Genomic DNA, 15991 nt, shown 5'->3' on the forward strand with positions numbered 1-15991 from the left:
GACAAGTGACTTAAAGGGAGCCAGGTGGGGGCTGGTGAGGTCTGAGCAGTTGTTCAAAGCAAACGTTCTTTCATTTTTAACCTTCCCCAAGCACTCTGATTCGCAATTCCCTAAACATGTTTTTCTGTTGACCTCCTGCCTTAGCTCCTGTTTTGATGAGGTTGTTTGCTTTATATATCTGAGGTTCTAGCCTTTTTAAGATGTATGGTGTAGGAATATTTTCTCCCATTCAGTAATAGAATGCCACCTTATTTAAACTTGTCATCTCTCTGTTCCCCCTTTCCATCCCTCTCTTGTTGGTATTGTGATGCCTTGGTGATGTAATGTTCACCAGGTATCAGTTTTTCTGACATCAGGGATCATAACAGTAGTGGTGCCAGGATCATACTTGGTGGCATGGGGCAGTGTCTGGGATTAGACTAGCAGCTACGTGAAGCTAAGAAATATGTTCTATTGATCAGCCACATCCCTCAGCCCCATCTTTGTGTTTCAGTTTGTTCCACTGTGCATAAGGTTTTTTCATTTGGTGTCAGTCCATTTATTTCTGCTTTAATTTTGCAGTTAGTGCCAATACAGTGAAATCCCCAGACTCTGCTGGCACCCAGACAAAACATTGTGGGGTATTTTGCCTATATTTTCTACAATTGATTTTTTTTTTTGGGTTTATTTTAGGGTCACATCAGTGGTGCTCAGTACTTAATCCTGGCTCTGCACTCAGTAGAATTATTCCTGGTGATGCTCAGGGACACTGTGTGGATGCTAAGGATCAAACCCAGTTGGACTTGTACTATTTTTCCAGCCCCTTTCAATCAATTTTTATTTTTGGGTCACACCTGGCAATGTTCAGGGGTTACTCCTGGCTTTGCACTCAGAAATTATGACTAGTGGTGAATTTGAGGCCATATGGGATGCTGGAGCTCAAACCTGGGTCGGCCTTGCTCAAGGCAAGTATCCTACCAACTGTACTGTCTCTCTAGCTCTTTTTCAGTTCATTCTTTTGGGGGACTACATCCAGTAGTGCTTAGGGGTTTCCTAGCTCTGCATTCAGAAATTACTCCTGGAGGGCTTGGGTATAGCCTGAGTGAATATAAGATGCTGAGATTGAACCCGGGTCAGTTGCATGTTAAAAACAAAAGAACCAAGTGCCTTACCCACTGTACTATCTATCACTCCAGCCCCTTCAGTTGACTCTGAGTGAACTTTTAAGCTTGATATCGAGTAGTGATCCGATTTTTATCCAGTTGCATATTATTTTCCAGGGTTCTCCCGCCTCCCAGCATCATCTGTTGTTTTGTTTTCTGGAAACTTCTAAGAGGTTCTGGGGTCACCAGGGTTACACGTGGCAGTGCTTTGGAAAACATGCAGTACTAGGAATCAACCCCAGGCCTGGATGGAATGCTAGCCAAAGTGTTACAGTGCTTTGAGCTGTCTTCATGGTTCCTCACAACATTTGTTAAAGAGGTTTTCCTAATCCATTTTATATTCTTGGTTCTTTTGTCACGAATTAACTGTCAATAAACCTGAGTTTATTTCTGGACTCTAAATCTATTCCACTGGTTGGCAATTCTGCTTTAAATTTGACTCAAATTGTTTTTGATTACAATCATTTTGTAGTATAGTTTAGAGTCAGGGAGTGTAGGGTAAGATGAAATCATTCAGATTAAGCAACTTTTCAAACAACTTTTGTTTTTAACATTTATTTCAATAAGAGAAATAGTCAGAATCAATGTGAGGCCCTCAAGATGTTTGGCAAAAGAACTACTATTAAGAGAGTGTGGTTTAAGACATTAGCAAAATAAAAAAGCACATTCTGAAGATAAAAAACTTCTGATGAGTTCTGGTCTTTTGTAAAAATTAATTCAGTGGTGCAAACCCTCAAAGAAGAGAAGCAACTTGTCTTGTTTCCATCAGCTAATAATTAAAGGAGAACATGAAAAGCCCAAATTCTTTACATCAGAGTACAATAAAGAAACTAAGATTTTAGAGTTTAACCAGGCTCAGAGATTACTAATATGCTTAAAACATTTTCTTTTTTGAAAATCAAAAACTTATGTTTTGAAAACATCCAACTAAAATATATATATAACTACAATAAAATTCCCAAACATAAATTTAAAATTTAAATAAGTGAAATTATACATAAAATATCAAATAACAATAAACTTCATTTGTCAACTAAAATATTTGCTAAAATAATTTCTGTATTGTAAACTGAATATAATACTCCAATATTTCAACAGAAGATGCTGTCCTGCCACACACTATTTATTTACTTTTTCTTTTTCTTTGGGTTTTTGGGTCACACCTGGTGGTTTCAGGGATTACTCCTGGTTCTGTGCACTGGAACCATTCCTGGCAGGCTCGGGGACTCATATGGGATGCTGAAGATCAAACCCGGGTCAGCTGTGTGCAAGGCAAATCCCCTACCCAATATACTATCGCTTCTGTCCAGTGTCTAAATCATTTGAAAAAATTTTCAATTATATGGCAAATAAAAGCTAAAACTACAAATAGTGCATTTAAAGATTTCACGAGGCAACACTATAATTTTTAAACATAATTTTATGTTTATGGTTTGAAACAGAATTTCCATGAGAAAGCTTTGTTGAAGAATTAAAACATGATCTATGAATTTTATTTTGATATGCAAATTTTCACCCATCAAATGTAGTCGTGACTCTTCTACATGTTGCTCAAGTAATAAATAATTGGAAGTAATTTAAGGGGCTGACTGAATGACTAGAGCCCTGAGAAAAGCAACAGGCAGCTCATACAACTGAAATCATTTACTATCCTAAAACTGTTGGTGGGTATTTTAACAAATTCAGAATGGCACTAGCTCCACGGAGGGAAGGAAATTATCAGTAAATTCCACCTTTGATGATCAGTAGATAAGCATTAAAGACTGGTTTTAGGGTGGGGTAGATTAAATTAATATTGTGCTTTCTAGGGCTGAAGAGATAACATGGAGGTAGTGAGTTTGCCTTGCATGCAGAAGGACTGGTTTGAATCCTGGCATCCCATATGGTCCCCTGAGCCTGCCAAGTGCGATTTCTGAACATAGAGCCAGGAGTAACCCCTGATCGCTCTGGGTGTGACCCAGAAAACAAACAAACAAACAAACAAACAAATATTGTGCTTTCTGTAGAATAATACTGAGAAACAAAAACAAAAAATTAAAATTTTCTGCTCAACATAGGAAGGAAATACCTCATCTCAAAACTTTATTTAATTCTTGAGATATGTTACCTTTAATATTCATGCAAATTTAAAATAAGCATCACTGGCAATTTCATGGCAAAAATTTCAGTTTCCAGTTCCATCCACCAGACTTCGAGGCCCAAAGACAATACTATAACCTTGCACAGACACAGCAACTCTAACCAGCAGAGCACCCAAGATTTTTTTAAAGATCTTAAAAACCTTAGCTATTGAGAGCTGAAGTCTCTTTTCTTTCAAATAAACAAAAACAATAAATAGGAATTTTTAGCACATTTGTAAATACTAGTTTTCTACATATCCTAATTCTATACTACATGAAGATTAAAGTTTCATATTTACAATGAGATTTTGAAACACCTAACTATATATTTCCCTTAGCAATATAGTTCATGTGGCTTGCAAGAATAATAAATTAAAACATGTAGAAGTTATTGTTTTGAAGATCTTTAAGAAGAAATATCAGATATCCGGAGGTATGCTTCTATCTTTCAGTTACTTTCAGGGTGCTTTACGCAGGACGCCCTTGACCAAAACGATTTCTAGACCTAGATATTTTTAAACAGAAAGGAAGGTCAGTGGAGCTTCTAAAGCAATATTGAAGTGGCTGCTGTTCTAGGAGATGTTACTTGGCAGTTCTCAAGTCTAATAAAAATTCACATGGCTCCAGAATCTATTTTTAAAAACCCTTAAAGTGAAAGGTATTTTGTAATTCAAATGTTTTGATTTGAGGATGATAATATGGTACATTTATAATAAATTTTGAATCTGAGCTGTGATTGATAATCAAACATACTGATGTTTCTTAAGTGAAACAAACGAATGTTTACATTGTGAGGGATAAATAAAAGCTATAAAGAGCATCGCTGTTTAGGTTTGAGTAACTAGGAATGTATGAAAAATACATTTTTTGGGGGCCACACCCAGTGGTATGCCAGGGCTTACTCCAGGGGACCAGACCATCTGTGCTGCCAAAATCAAACATGGGTTGGGGGGCCGGGCGGTGGCGCTGGAGGTAAGGTGCCTGCCTTGCCTGCGCTAGCCTAGGACGGACCGCGGTTTGATCCCCCGGCGACCCATATGGTCCCCCAAGAAGCCAGGAGCAACTTCTGAGCACCTAGCCAGGAGTAACCCCTGAGCGTCACAGGGTGTGGCCCCCCCCCAAAAAAAACAAAACAACAACAACAACAACAACAAAAACATGGTTGACCTGTGGAAGTCATGTATTTTAACCCTAAATTATCTCTCCAGCCCTAGATGAAAAATATTTTATCTTGCTGCACTTTCTGGATTTCAGAATTAGAAATAATGCACTTGTATCTGTAGTAATAATAATGATTAAACATTATTGTTAATCTACAAAAGAAAACGGGTATAAAATTACATGGTATCAACAAGTTATATTTTATTTAAAGAAATAAAGAAAAAAAGAAAAAAATAAGAATGACTCAAATATATAAAGTAACAAAATCTAACCTAGAAACAGTATAAAAATTCTAACTCATACTGGGGCTGGAGAAATAGCACAGAGGTAAGGCGTTTTGCCTTGCATGCAGAAGGACAGTGGTTCGAATCCCAGCATTCCATATGGTCCCCTGAGCCTGCCAGGAGCGATTTCTGAGCATAGGGCCAGAAGTAACCCCCGAGCGTTGCTGGGTGTGACCCAAAAACCAAAAAAAAGAAAAGAAAAAAAAATCTAACTCACGCTAAGCTATAATTTTGAGATTTGCTTATATTTTTATTAGCAATTGCTCAGAACAGAACTGACTCAAAACTTAGATTCTGTGTTCGTGATTTCATTTTAAAAGTCCAAATTTTACAGTTAAAATCTGCTTTGAATTAATATTTTGATCTAAACCTTGAAACAAAAAAACTTCATAAGCTTCTCAAATGCTGACTCCCCCAACACCCCAAAATAAACCACTTGAAATCAATGGCTTCTGAATTTCCTGATACTAACTTACCTTGTGTTTTTCTCTGAGCTGCTCTGCCGTGCACTGGTTGGGACTGAAGCCTTGATTTGTGCTTCCAGCCTGGAATAAATACCTCCTGCAAACTGCAGCATAAAGGAGCAAAATTAAGTTATCTTTATTGAGTAAACAAAAGCTCCGCTTTATGAAAATGGCACAGCTTATTTATTTATTGTTTGAGGGCCACATGGGACAGCACTCAGGGGTTACTCCAAGCTCTGCACTCAGAAATCATTTGTGGCAGAGTGGAGTTCCAGTGGCACAATTGGTTAGTGCGCAGTATTTATACGGCAGTTCATGCAGAAAAATCATTCCTAGCAGACTTGGAAATGGGATCCTGAGGATTGAACCTGTCAGCCACATGCAAGTCACACTCTACCCACTGTGGTATCACTCCAACCCCAAAACAGCATACATTTTAACTTTTGATTTTTAAAATTCAGGCTCTTTAAATTATAATAGAAGAGTATAATTAAATGGTAAAATGTGCCCCTTTCAGCCTGTAGTTCCCAGTCTTTGTTTTTGTTTCTTTGTACCACACCCAGAAATACTCAGGGGTTACTCCTGGTTCTGTACTCAGAAATCAACTCCTGGCTGGCTTGGCGGACCATATGGGATGCTGGGGTTTGTCCTCAGGTCTGTTACTTGCAAAGCAAGTGCCCTACCCTCTGTGCTATTGCTCTGGCCCCTGTAGTTCTCAGTTTTCTATTTTTTTTTTGTTTTTGTTTTTGGGCCACACCCTGTGAGGCTCAGGGGTTACTCCTGGCTATGCGCTCAGAAGTTGCTCCTGGCTTCTTGGGGGACCATATGGGATGCCGGGGGATCGAACCGCGGTCCGTCCTAGGCTAGCGCAGGCAAGGCAGGCACCTTACCTCCAGCGCCACCGCCCGGCCCCTCTATTTTTTTTTTTTGGTTTTTGGGTCACACCTGGCATTGCTCAGGGGTTACTCCTGGCTGTCTGCTCAGAAATAGCTCCTGGCAGGCACGGGGGACCATATGGGACACCCGGATTCGAACCAACCACCTTTGGTCCTGGATCAGCCATTTGCAAGGCAAACGCCGCTGTGCTATCTCTCCAGGCCCTTTTTTTGGTTTTTCAAGCCACACCTGTTTGATGCTCAGGGGTAACTCCTGGCTAAGTGCTCAGAAATTGCCCCTGGCTTGGGGGGACCATATGAGACACCGGGGGATCGAACCGAGGTCACGATCTTTCCTTGGCTAGCGCTTGCAAGGCAGATATCTTACCTCTAGCGCCACCTCGCCGGCCCCTCAGTTTTCTATTTTTATAACAAATGATTGAATAGAAGAGTTTCATCCCATCAGAAAATATTTACGGTTGATCTTTTCCTCTTTTCTATTTGTGTCTCCCAATCAATAAGTATTCAGGAAGGCTGGAAGTTACTCCCACAGATCCTCAGTCAAGTAGGCCAGTGGCTCAATGCCAGGACCTAGAGAAGCAGTGTGACTCAGGGACTCAGCGCAACTCATCACTAGTACTATGTGCGGGGAGGAGAAGTCATGCAGTGCTGGGGAGAGGGCTGGGGTCAAGTGCTCTTGTTATCTTGTTAGCCCTAACTCTGGTCCATCTCCCTGATCCCTCCTTATTGATCTTTTTTTTTTTTGCTTTTGAGTCATACCCAGTGATGCCCAAATATTATGCTTGGCTCTGCATATTTTGCGCCATATCTGGCAGAGCTCAGGGGTTACTCCTGCCTCGGTGCTCAAGAGTCATTCCTGGTGGTGTTCGGGGGATCATATGGAATATTCCAGTGATCAATCCTGAGTTGGCCACATGCAAAGTAAATGCCCTACCCACTGTGCTATTGCTCAGACCCTGTAGTCATAATGTACTGGCAACAAAACATCATATTTTATTTTTTGGTTTGTGGGCCACACCTGGCAGCACTCAGGAATCACTCCTGGCTCTGTGCTCAGAAATTGCTCCTGGCAGGCTCAATGGACCAGATGGGATGCTGGGATAAAACCCAGATCCTCCTGGATCAGCCGCATGCAAGGCAAATGCCCTCCTGCTGAGCTATCGTTCTGGTCCCATATTTTCTTTTTATTGTACTTTCAGGTGATCTGGTGCCAATAAGTATTAATGTTTTTCCTTCGGATGTACAAAGTTGCTGCACCTCAATTATCACTCAAGTGCCGAAGACTCTTGGCCACAGTTCTCAGAGATCATCTACGCACCAGATTCAGAGTAGAGCAAAACCAGTAGCTGTGGCAAGTCAAACTCTGAACCTTCAGCATTTGGACAGCAACGAGCAAGCTCATCTATTCCTGGTGTGATGTGGTGCTTTGAGTGAGTGCACTTTATTCTGTGGGTGACAAAGCACTGGCTTTCAACTATGTGGCACAGACCAGTGGTCAATTCATAGGAGTATAAAGGGCTGAAAACTACTTTGTAGAATTATAGAGGGCTAATGAACCACAGATAATTAAAGGCAGTGAAATACTTTATGTGAACAATATAACAAACTGATCAGAATATAAAAAAAGATATGTTACTCTTCATAAAATTATGCCTAAAGCAGTTTTATATTCCTTGTGATGAAAATAAAGTAGGAAGGCACAGTGAGAAAGAATAGTATACTAGCTCATGATTCTTACTTCTTTTGCTTCCTTTGACTTGACGCGATCCAGATCCCCCAATCTCATCTTAATTAGGTGTCCTGTAATTTCAGACATCCGCCGCTGATCTGAAGGTTTTTTAAAAAAAAAAAAAAAAGCCTTATTTTTTTATTTCATTCCATGGCCTAAGTGATGCTTAGGGGTTACTCTTGGTTCTGTGCTCAGAAATTACTCCTGGCAGGCTTAGGGGACCATAGGGATGCTGGGGATCTAACCTAAATAGGCTATGTGTAAGGTCCTACCCTATTGTTCTATTGCTCCATTCGTAAGCCTTTTTTTAAATGAGGATTTACGTTTTTTGTCACACCAGGCAGAGTCAGGGTTTACTCCTGGCAGGCTCAGGGACCATATGGAGAGCAGAAGATAAAACCTGAGTTGAGCTCATGCAAGGCAAACACCTTATTTATTATCTTATGTCTTATCTCTCTGGGTCCTATGAAGATAATCTGTAATTTTTATTCCTTGTAGAATATTGTCAAACTAATGACACTAAAGAGGCTGAGGAGGTAGTATAGAGAGCAAGGTGCTTGCACTGCATGTACAACCTGGGTTTGATTTCTGGCATCCTATATGGTTCCCCGAGCACCATCAGGAGTGATCCTTGAGAACTAGGAGTAAATTTTGAACACTGCCAGGTGTGGCCCAAAAACAAAAACAGAAACAAAAAGAAGCAGAAAAATGGCTGACACCTAAGTAATTATGTTTCTTTTGAGATCACTTTAAACTAGCTAAAATTGTTCAATCATCTTTGTTTTTGTGTTTGAGACACACCTGACTGTGCTCAGGGGACCATATGCAGTGGCAGGGATCAAACCTGGGTTGTCACATGGCAGGCATGTTCTGACTATCACATGCCTTGAATTATCTGCTGATTATCTCTTTATTCATATTCTGTCATCTGTATAATGAAAATAATGGGCAAAAGCTAGTCTGGGGAAACCTCACTACCATAAGTGCATAAATCATTACATTATCTACTGGGACTGTCCAGTAATGAAGTTCTGATTGACGCTTGAGAAATATACTAATTCTAGTTTTATTCCAGTTGGAATACATAAAACCATTGATTTATCATACTTCATAAAAAGAACAAGTCCTACAATTATTATTATATTTATTTTCATAATACCCAAAACAAAACTGACCATCTTCTCTTTGTGCATCTTGATTGAATCTCAAGGACCTTGTAGCATCCCACTTATTTTTCTGCATACTTACACTGTTGAAAAAGTTAAATAAAAGTTAACATTGGTGCTTCAGAAGTAGAAATTTGATGGGGTTAAGGAGCAATACTTACATGAAAGGAGAAACATCTCTGGAAGATGACTAAAAAAAAAGCAGATAACATCAAGGCACAATTACAATATATTAACTATTGGTGTAATAAAAATAAAATTTACATGTACTGGGTGTAAGATACTGTACCAAGAGCATTACAAATATTAGTTAATCCTTTTAACAACCTTTTGAGATAAGATCTATTAAAACCCCTATAATAAAACAATTTCAAAGTAGCTGAGCCCTAGATTCCTTTAGAAGTCACTAAAAATAAATGTACAATCTCTAGTCTAATTTTATAGAACTTATTCCAACCCCAGCTTTTCTTTTTTAAAAAATATTTTTATTTTATTGAAAAAATTGTGATCTACAGAGTCCTTCACAGTTGAATTTCAGATATACAATGAATCAGGGCCTGGGCTACCACCAGTGTCAACCTCCCTCCACCAATGGACCAGAGTATATATCCTATCCCACGGCCCTTTGCCCACCAGTTCCCTTTAAGTTTAGATGGTTAAAGTTCAGGTCCCTTGGGGCCGGGCGGTGGCGCTAAAGGTAAGGTGCCTGCCTTACCTGCGCTAGCCTAGGACGGACCGCGGTTCGATCCCCCGGCGTCCCATATGGTCCCCCAAGCCAGGAGCAACTTCTGAGCGCATAGCCAGGAGTAACCCCTGAGCGTCACAGGGTGTGGCCCAAAAACCAAAAAAAAAAAAAAAAGAAAAAAGTTCAGGTCCCTTGATTCTATTTTCATTGACTTTGGCTTGGATATTTAGTTCTGTCCTTATTTATTTATCTGCCAATGCATCCAAGACCATTTGGCCTCTGGCTCCCAGCCTTTCTTTATTTCTTTCTTTATAGTTTTATAGAAAAAATGTGGAAATGTGTGGTAAAATAAAGTAATCCATGTCCCAAGTGTCTATCAAAAACCTCAGCCCCAGTTTTTCACATGGATTTCTGAAATCCATGGGTTTCTCTTTTACACCAACTGTACTTATACTGTTCTCTTTTTCTTACCTGGCTTTTTATCCCTTCCTTTGAAGGCATAAGGAAATAAGAACTTTTTCAAAACATCTTAGAATGTGACATATTTGAACATTTCAAGGAATTATTTTTAAAATATTATTTTCAAAATAGCAAATGACAAACAGGGACCAGAAAGATAATATAGCAGGTAAAGTTCTTGCATTGCATGTGGCCAACCTGGGTTCAATTCCAGAACTCCAGGTCCCCTGAGCCCTGTCAGGAGTTATCCTTGAATGCAGAGCCAGGAATAAATCCTGAACACCACCAGATGTGGCCCTCAAACCAAAACAAACAAAAATGTACAAACAGTACATACTTTGAATAAATTTCCAGGTTAAATTCCCAGTACCAAAACAGAAAAACTCTCTCTCCCAAACATTCAATTTCCATCATAAAGGCAGATAACCAATCTTAACTATTTTATAGCTTTCCAGAAATAGTTTATGTATATTAGCCATCTATAGGTTAGAACATGCCATTATAAAATTGTTCTACACATTCTTTCATGTATATCCCAGTATATAATGAATTTCAGTTTTTTGGGTTTTGTTTTTGGGCCACACCTGAAAATGCTCAAGGTACTCCTGGCTCTGAACTCAGATATCACTACTGGCAGGCTCAGGGTACTATATGGGATGCTGGGATCAAACCTGGGTCATCTGCATACAAGGCTAGTGTCCTACCCACTGTACTACTGCTTGACCCTAGGACTTCATTTCCCCCCATATTACTAGTATTTCATTGTAGCTTTTATTAGTTTTTATATTTTAGGGGGATTTACTTATTTCTCAATATGAACTATAGGATAGCACAGGTTAAACTTACCTTCTCCGTTGTCTTGTCTTTCTTTTGGCCACAGGGAGATGACATCTGCTTTTTTGGTTGTTTAGTGAATTTCTTTGGTTTCTCTTTTTTTCCTGAAAAAGTCAATATTTAAAGAGTAAGATATACACTCTAATCCATTTACTTCCAAATGAAACCATTGAAAAAGATACTGTTTCTCAGAACAGAGAAAGCTCCACTGACTGAGAGCATGCTTTTCTGGCATGCAGACTCCTAGATTCAATTCCTGTACCACATGTCTCCATGAACCACTGGGTGTAGCCTCAAAACCAACCAAAGAAAAAGTACACAGTAGTTTTTAAAGCTTAAAATTTAGGGGATGGGCAATACCTTTCTGAAAAGGGGTTATTATCTAAGACGTACAAAGCACTGGTAGAACTCAGCAAGAAAGATACATCTAACCCCATCCGAAAACGGGGAGAGGAAATGCAGATGCTCAAAGGCACATGAAAAAATACTTCACATTACTATTCATCAGAGAGATGCAAATCAAAAGAGCAATAAGATAGCATCTCCCACCACAGAGACTGGCACATAACACAAAGAACAAGAACTACCAGTGCTGGCGTGGATGCAGGGAGAAAGGGACTCTCATTCACTGCTGGGAATTCACTGCTGGTAGTCCAGCCAATTTAGAAACAATATGGACATTTCTCAAAAAAACTAAAAATTGAGCTTCCACATGATCCAACAATACCAGTCCTAGGGATATACCCTAGGAACACAAAAACACAAAGCTCTTTCCAATCCTATGTTCATCGCAGCACTATTTACAATAGCCAGAATCTGATCTGGAAACAACCTAAGTGCCTGAGAACAGATATGTGGATAAAAAACTGTGGTACATATACACAGTGGAATAATACACAGCTGTTAGGAAAATTTATGCTGAGTGAAGTGATTCACAGGGAGAGGGACAGATATAGAATAATCGCACTCATTTCTGATATATAAGAAAAGAAGGTAGCATGATAATATTATTCAGAGACAACAGAGAGGAGGCCCAGGATGACAAGTCTATGGTAGGAAGTATGATACAATTAGTAGAACAGAGTTAGGATAGAGAAGGGACCAGTATGACAAAGATAGAACTGATCACTCTGGATAAAAACTAGGTGTTGAAAGATGGTAAAGTGATATGCATGATATTCATTAACAATAGTGCAAACCAAGTGTCTAAAAAAATAGGAAGAGAGACAGAGAGAGTAGAGACAAATAGAACAGAGAGAGAGGGAGGGAGGGAGGGAGGGAGGGAAAGGAGTAAAATAGTAAAATACCTGCTCCAGAGGGCAACTGGGGACATTGGTTCATGGGAAATGTTCATGGGTGAAGGGTGGTATACAGAATAAGACTGAAACTCAGTTATGAACAATTTTGTAATTATGATGCTTAAATAAAAAGGGGAGAAAAGAGAGGTCAGAGTGATAGCACAGGGAATAGGACATTTGTCTTGCACACAGCTGACAAGATTCGATCCCCAGCATTCCTATGATCCCCGAGTCTGCTAGGAGTAATTTCTGAGAGTAGAGCCAGGAGTAACCCCTGAGCACTTCCAGGTGTGGCTCAAAAATAAAAACCAAAAAATACCTTAAAAATTACCCATGGACAACAAAAAATATATGGTATTAAATGGTGTATATATGGAGATGCCACAGTAAAGTGATTTATATAAGAGGTCCATTTTAATCACTTTTTTTATATGGTGGATACCTTGAGGGGTCAGGTATTGGGGGCAATGAATTAGAAGTCTTAAATGTAGAAAACTGTCCAGGAAAGTAATATGTATTAATTTCTCCAAATCTAATTCAACAGTGAAGCCATAATATAACTCCAAAATTCTGAATACAAATGGCAACTATTGTCAAAAACACACACACACACACAATTTGAGAATGGGAGGAGAGAAGAACTCCCATAAACCTTTGGAAGATTTTACTAAGGCAGGAAGTAATAATATTCAGGGAAAAATAAAGGAATAAGATAAAAATAATCTTGAAAAAAGTAGAGTTGAGATAAATTGTATTATGGAAACGTTCATTCCTGTGGTATACATTTTGAATTTATCCTTGATAAGTTTAATGAGAAAGAAGATAAACAGAAGTCAGGGAAGGTCAGAAGCTTTTTCTTTAAAATAACATTTGAAGCTAAAAGGTAAGGGCAATACATTGAATTATTGTTTGCCAAGCATAAATTATTTGTATTTTACCAATATAAGTTTTGCTATTTCATTTTAAAAGGAAAATTTAAAAATTTTTAAAAGGGAAATCCCTACAGTAAAAGGAAAATCTGTAAAGGTGTCAAAGCAAATATAACCTTGAAGATACTAGAATAAAATAAGAGTATTGGTAATCTAGAAAAAGTTACTTGCCTACTAGCCAATCCTGGGCCTTGTGTCTTTTTGTTAAAAGAAGAGATTACCCAGCATTATCAAGTTGCCAAAAGACATGATAGGGCACAGCATCTGATAATGGTAGAGTGAAGAGTGTGGATAATTTCCTTCTAATTAAAAAATTACAAAAACAGATTAAAATATTAACTGATTGAATGCCTAGTACAGGAGTAAGGTACTTGCCTTGAACCCAATTCAAATCCCTAGCACCATATATAGTCCCCATGCCCACCAAAAGTAATTCCTGAGCCAGAAGTAAACCCTGAGCACTGCCCAGTATAGCCCAAAAAACAAACAAAAGGAAAATAGTTTGAAGTCTAAAGTGGTAATTTATGAAGCAAGGGGACCACTATGAAGGTAATTCCCAAGCTACGAATGACGATCCTCTTGAAATCGTTGGCTGACCATTAAGCTGCACAGAATAGGCTGACTCGTAGGGATAGGCAAAGAAATAGAACCTAGCAGTTTAAAATATAAAAATCTGTGTGGAGACATCAAGTATGTATATCATAGGGAAGAGAGATTTTGCAGTTTGGTGCAGGCAATTTAAAAATAACAACAAAAGGGGCCGGAGAGATAGCATGGGTCATTGGTTCAAATACCGGCATCCCATATGGTCCCCTGAGCCTGCCAGGAGCGATTTCTGAGTGTGGAACCAGGAGTAATCCCTGAGTGCTGCCAGGTGTGACCCAAAAACTAAAAACCAAAAAAAAAAAAAAAAAAAAAAGTAAGAACAAAAAACCTCTCAGAAGACAAAACACATTAAAGGTGATATCAACCTAATGTACAGTATCTATTTTCAACCAAAAGTCCATAGGATTAAAATGAAATAAAGGGAAAAATCACTCAGGAAGAAAGCAGTTAATAAAAGTAGATTCTGAGGGGACCAAGACTTAGCAATGAGTTTAGAGCAGCTAAAGGAAAAAGTATGTTATTCAGTAAATGCAGAGAAATTTCAACAACAACAAAAAATCAAGACTATTAAAATAATCAAATGGCATTTCTAGAGCTGAAAACATAATACTTTGCAAGTGTGAGTGAGGCCATAAGTTCAGTCCCTAGACGCATCCCATCACTAGATGCAATCACCAGAACTGCCACTGTACTCTCTTGGTGCCAGCAAGGGTGATCTCCAGCACACCACAAGCGTGTGGAATGCTGAGGAGCATAGTAAGCAAATGTATGCAAGTACCACAGCCAAGTTGCAGACACAGTAACAATAGTGAAGGGAAGAGAAAATACTCTACACATATTTTACTAGGAGGATCAGAGCCACAGCACAGCTAAGGTGGCTTTTGCCTTGCATGCAGCTGGCCCAGGTTCGGTCCCCAACATACCAAAAGGTCCCTGAGCAAGCCAGGAGTAACCCCTGAATATACACTGAGCGAGCTCTGACTTGCAGAGCCAGGAGCAACCCCTGAGCACCACCAGTTGTGGTCCCAAAACGAAACAAAGATTTTATAGAGCTGGGGAGATGGCTCAAAGGACAGAGTGCACGTATTGGCAGAAGCTCAGGTTCCATCTGCAATCACTGCCCCATGTAGGCTGAAAACGACAAACTTTTTTACTAGATGAAATCAAGTGAAGATCTGAAATGGCAGAAGAATCAGAGAAAATGATGCTAAAGTTTTTAAAATGATTTAATACAAGGAAACAAAGAGAAAGACAAAGGAAAAAAAAAAGCTCAGAGATTGTGGCTAATTTTTTGTTAAAAGGAATTCCAGAAAGCAAGTAAAAGGAACAGGAACATTGCTTCAATGGCAGTTCACCAAATGTTGAGGCAAAAACATATACTTATAAATCCAAGAAGTTCATCAAATGCCAAGTAAGATAAAGACATAAAAACCATTATCTAGTTAGTGGAAGGGGAAAAAAACCCTCATTATCTAGGCTAATCATATAGTCACTCTTCTGAGAATCAAAGATAAAATAATCTTGAAAGCAGCAAGATAAAAAGGACACAATGCATACAGACACAATACATAATTACATGACCAATGGATGTTTTCTTAGCAGAAAAAATAATGGAGGTCAGAAAAGATTAAGATGTATGTTCCAGCCCGGAGAGATAGCACAGCTGCGTTTGCCTTGCAAGCAGCCGATCCAGGACCAAAGGTGGTTGGTTTGAATCCCGGTGTCCCATATGGTCCCCGGTGCCTGCCAGGAGCTATTTCTGAGCAGACAGCAAGGAGTAACCCTTGAGCACCAACGGGTGTGGCCCAAAAACCAAAAAAAAAAAAAAAAGTATGTTCAAAGTGCTGAAAGAAAAAAAAACATGCTGTTAGCCAAAATTTATGTAGCGAGGAAACAACTTCAAAAACAAAAATGAGGAACCAGAGTGATAGGGTATTTGCGGTACCAAATACCAGTGGTAGGGTATTTGCCTTGCACACTGCTGATATAAGTCGGCCCTTGGTTAGATCCCCCGGCATTCCATATACTCCTCTGAACCGGGAGCGATTTCTGAGTGCATAGCCAGGAGCAACTCCTGAGCATCACAAGATGTGGTCTCCCAAAACAACAAAAATCAAACAAAACATTTTATTTAAATAAGAAAATTAACTGTCCATATAACTGACCACAGAAAACAATGAAAGTTAACTGTCAGAATTAAGTGATGTAAGAGAATAAT

The 15991-nt window shown here is 39.2% G+C and overlaps 1 protein-coding gene across 2 annotated transcripts in view; it reads right to left on the reverse strand.

Moving 5' to 3' along the window:
* Positions 1 to 1681: 1681 nt before the first annotated feature.
* SANBR (SANT and BTB domain regulator of CSR) overlaps positions 1682 to 15991 on the reverse strand; it is a 61596-nt gene continuing 47286 nt past the window's right edge. For both annotated transcript variants that reach the window (XM_049784737.1, XM_049784736.1), the window contains 7 exons: positions 10953 to 11044; positions 10119 to 10136; positions 9124 to 9152; positions 8972 to 9045; positions 7806 to 7894; positions 5184 to 5275; positions 1682 to 3767 (listed from right to left, as the gene is read on the reverse strand). In XM_049784737.1, coding sequence (XP_049640694.1) covers positions 3731 to 3767; positions 5184 to 5275; positions 7806 to 7894; positions 8972 to 9045; positions 9124 to 9152; positions 10119 to 10136; positions 10953 to 11044 — 431 coding nt within the window. In that variant the 3' untranslated portion in view covers positions 1682 to 3730. The remainder of the gene's footprint in view (positions 3768 to 5183; positions 5276 to 7805; positions 7895 to 8971; positions 9046 to 9123; positions 9153 to 10118; positions 10137 to 10952; positions 11045 to 15991) is intronic.

Source organism: Suncus etruscus, chromosome 12 (genome assembly GCF_024139225.1).
Source record: "Suncus etruscus isolate mSunEtr1 chromosome 12, mSunEtr1.pri.cur, whole genome shotgun sequence".
Lineage (NCBI taxonomy): Eukaryota > Metazoa > Chordata > Mammalia > Eulipotyphla > Soricidae > Suncus > Suncus etruscus.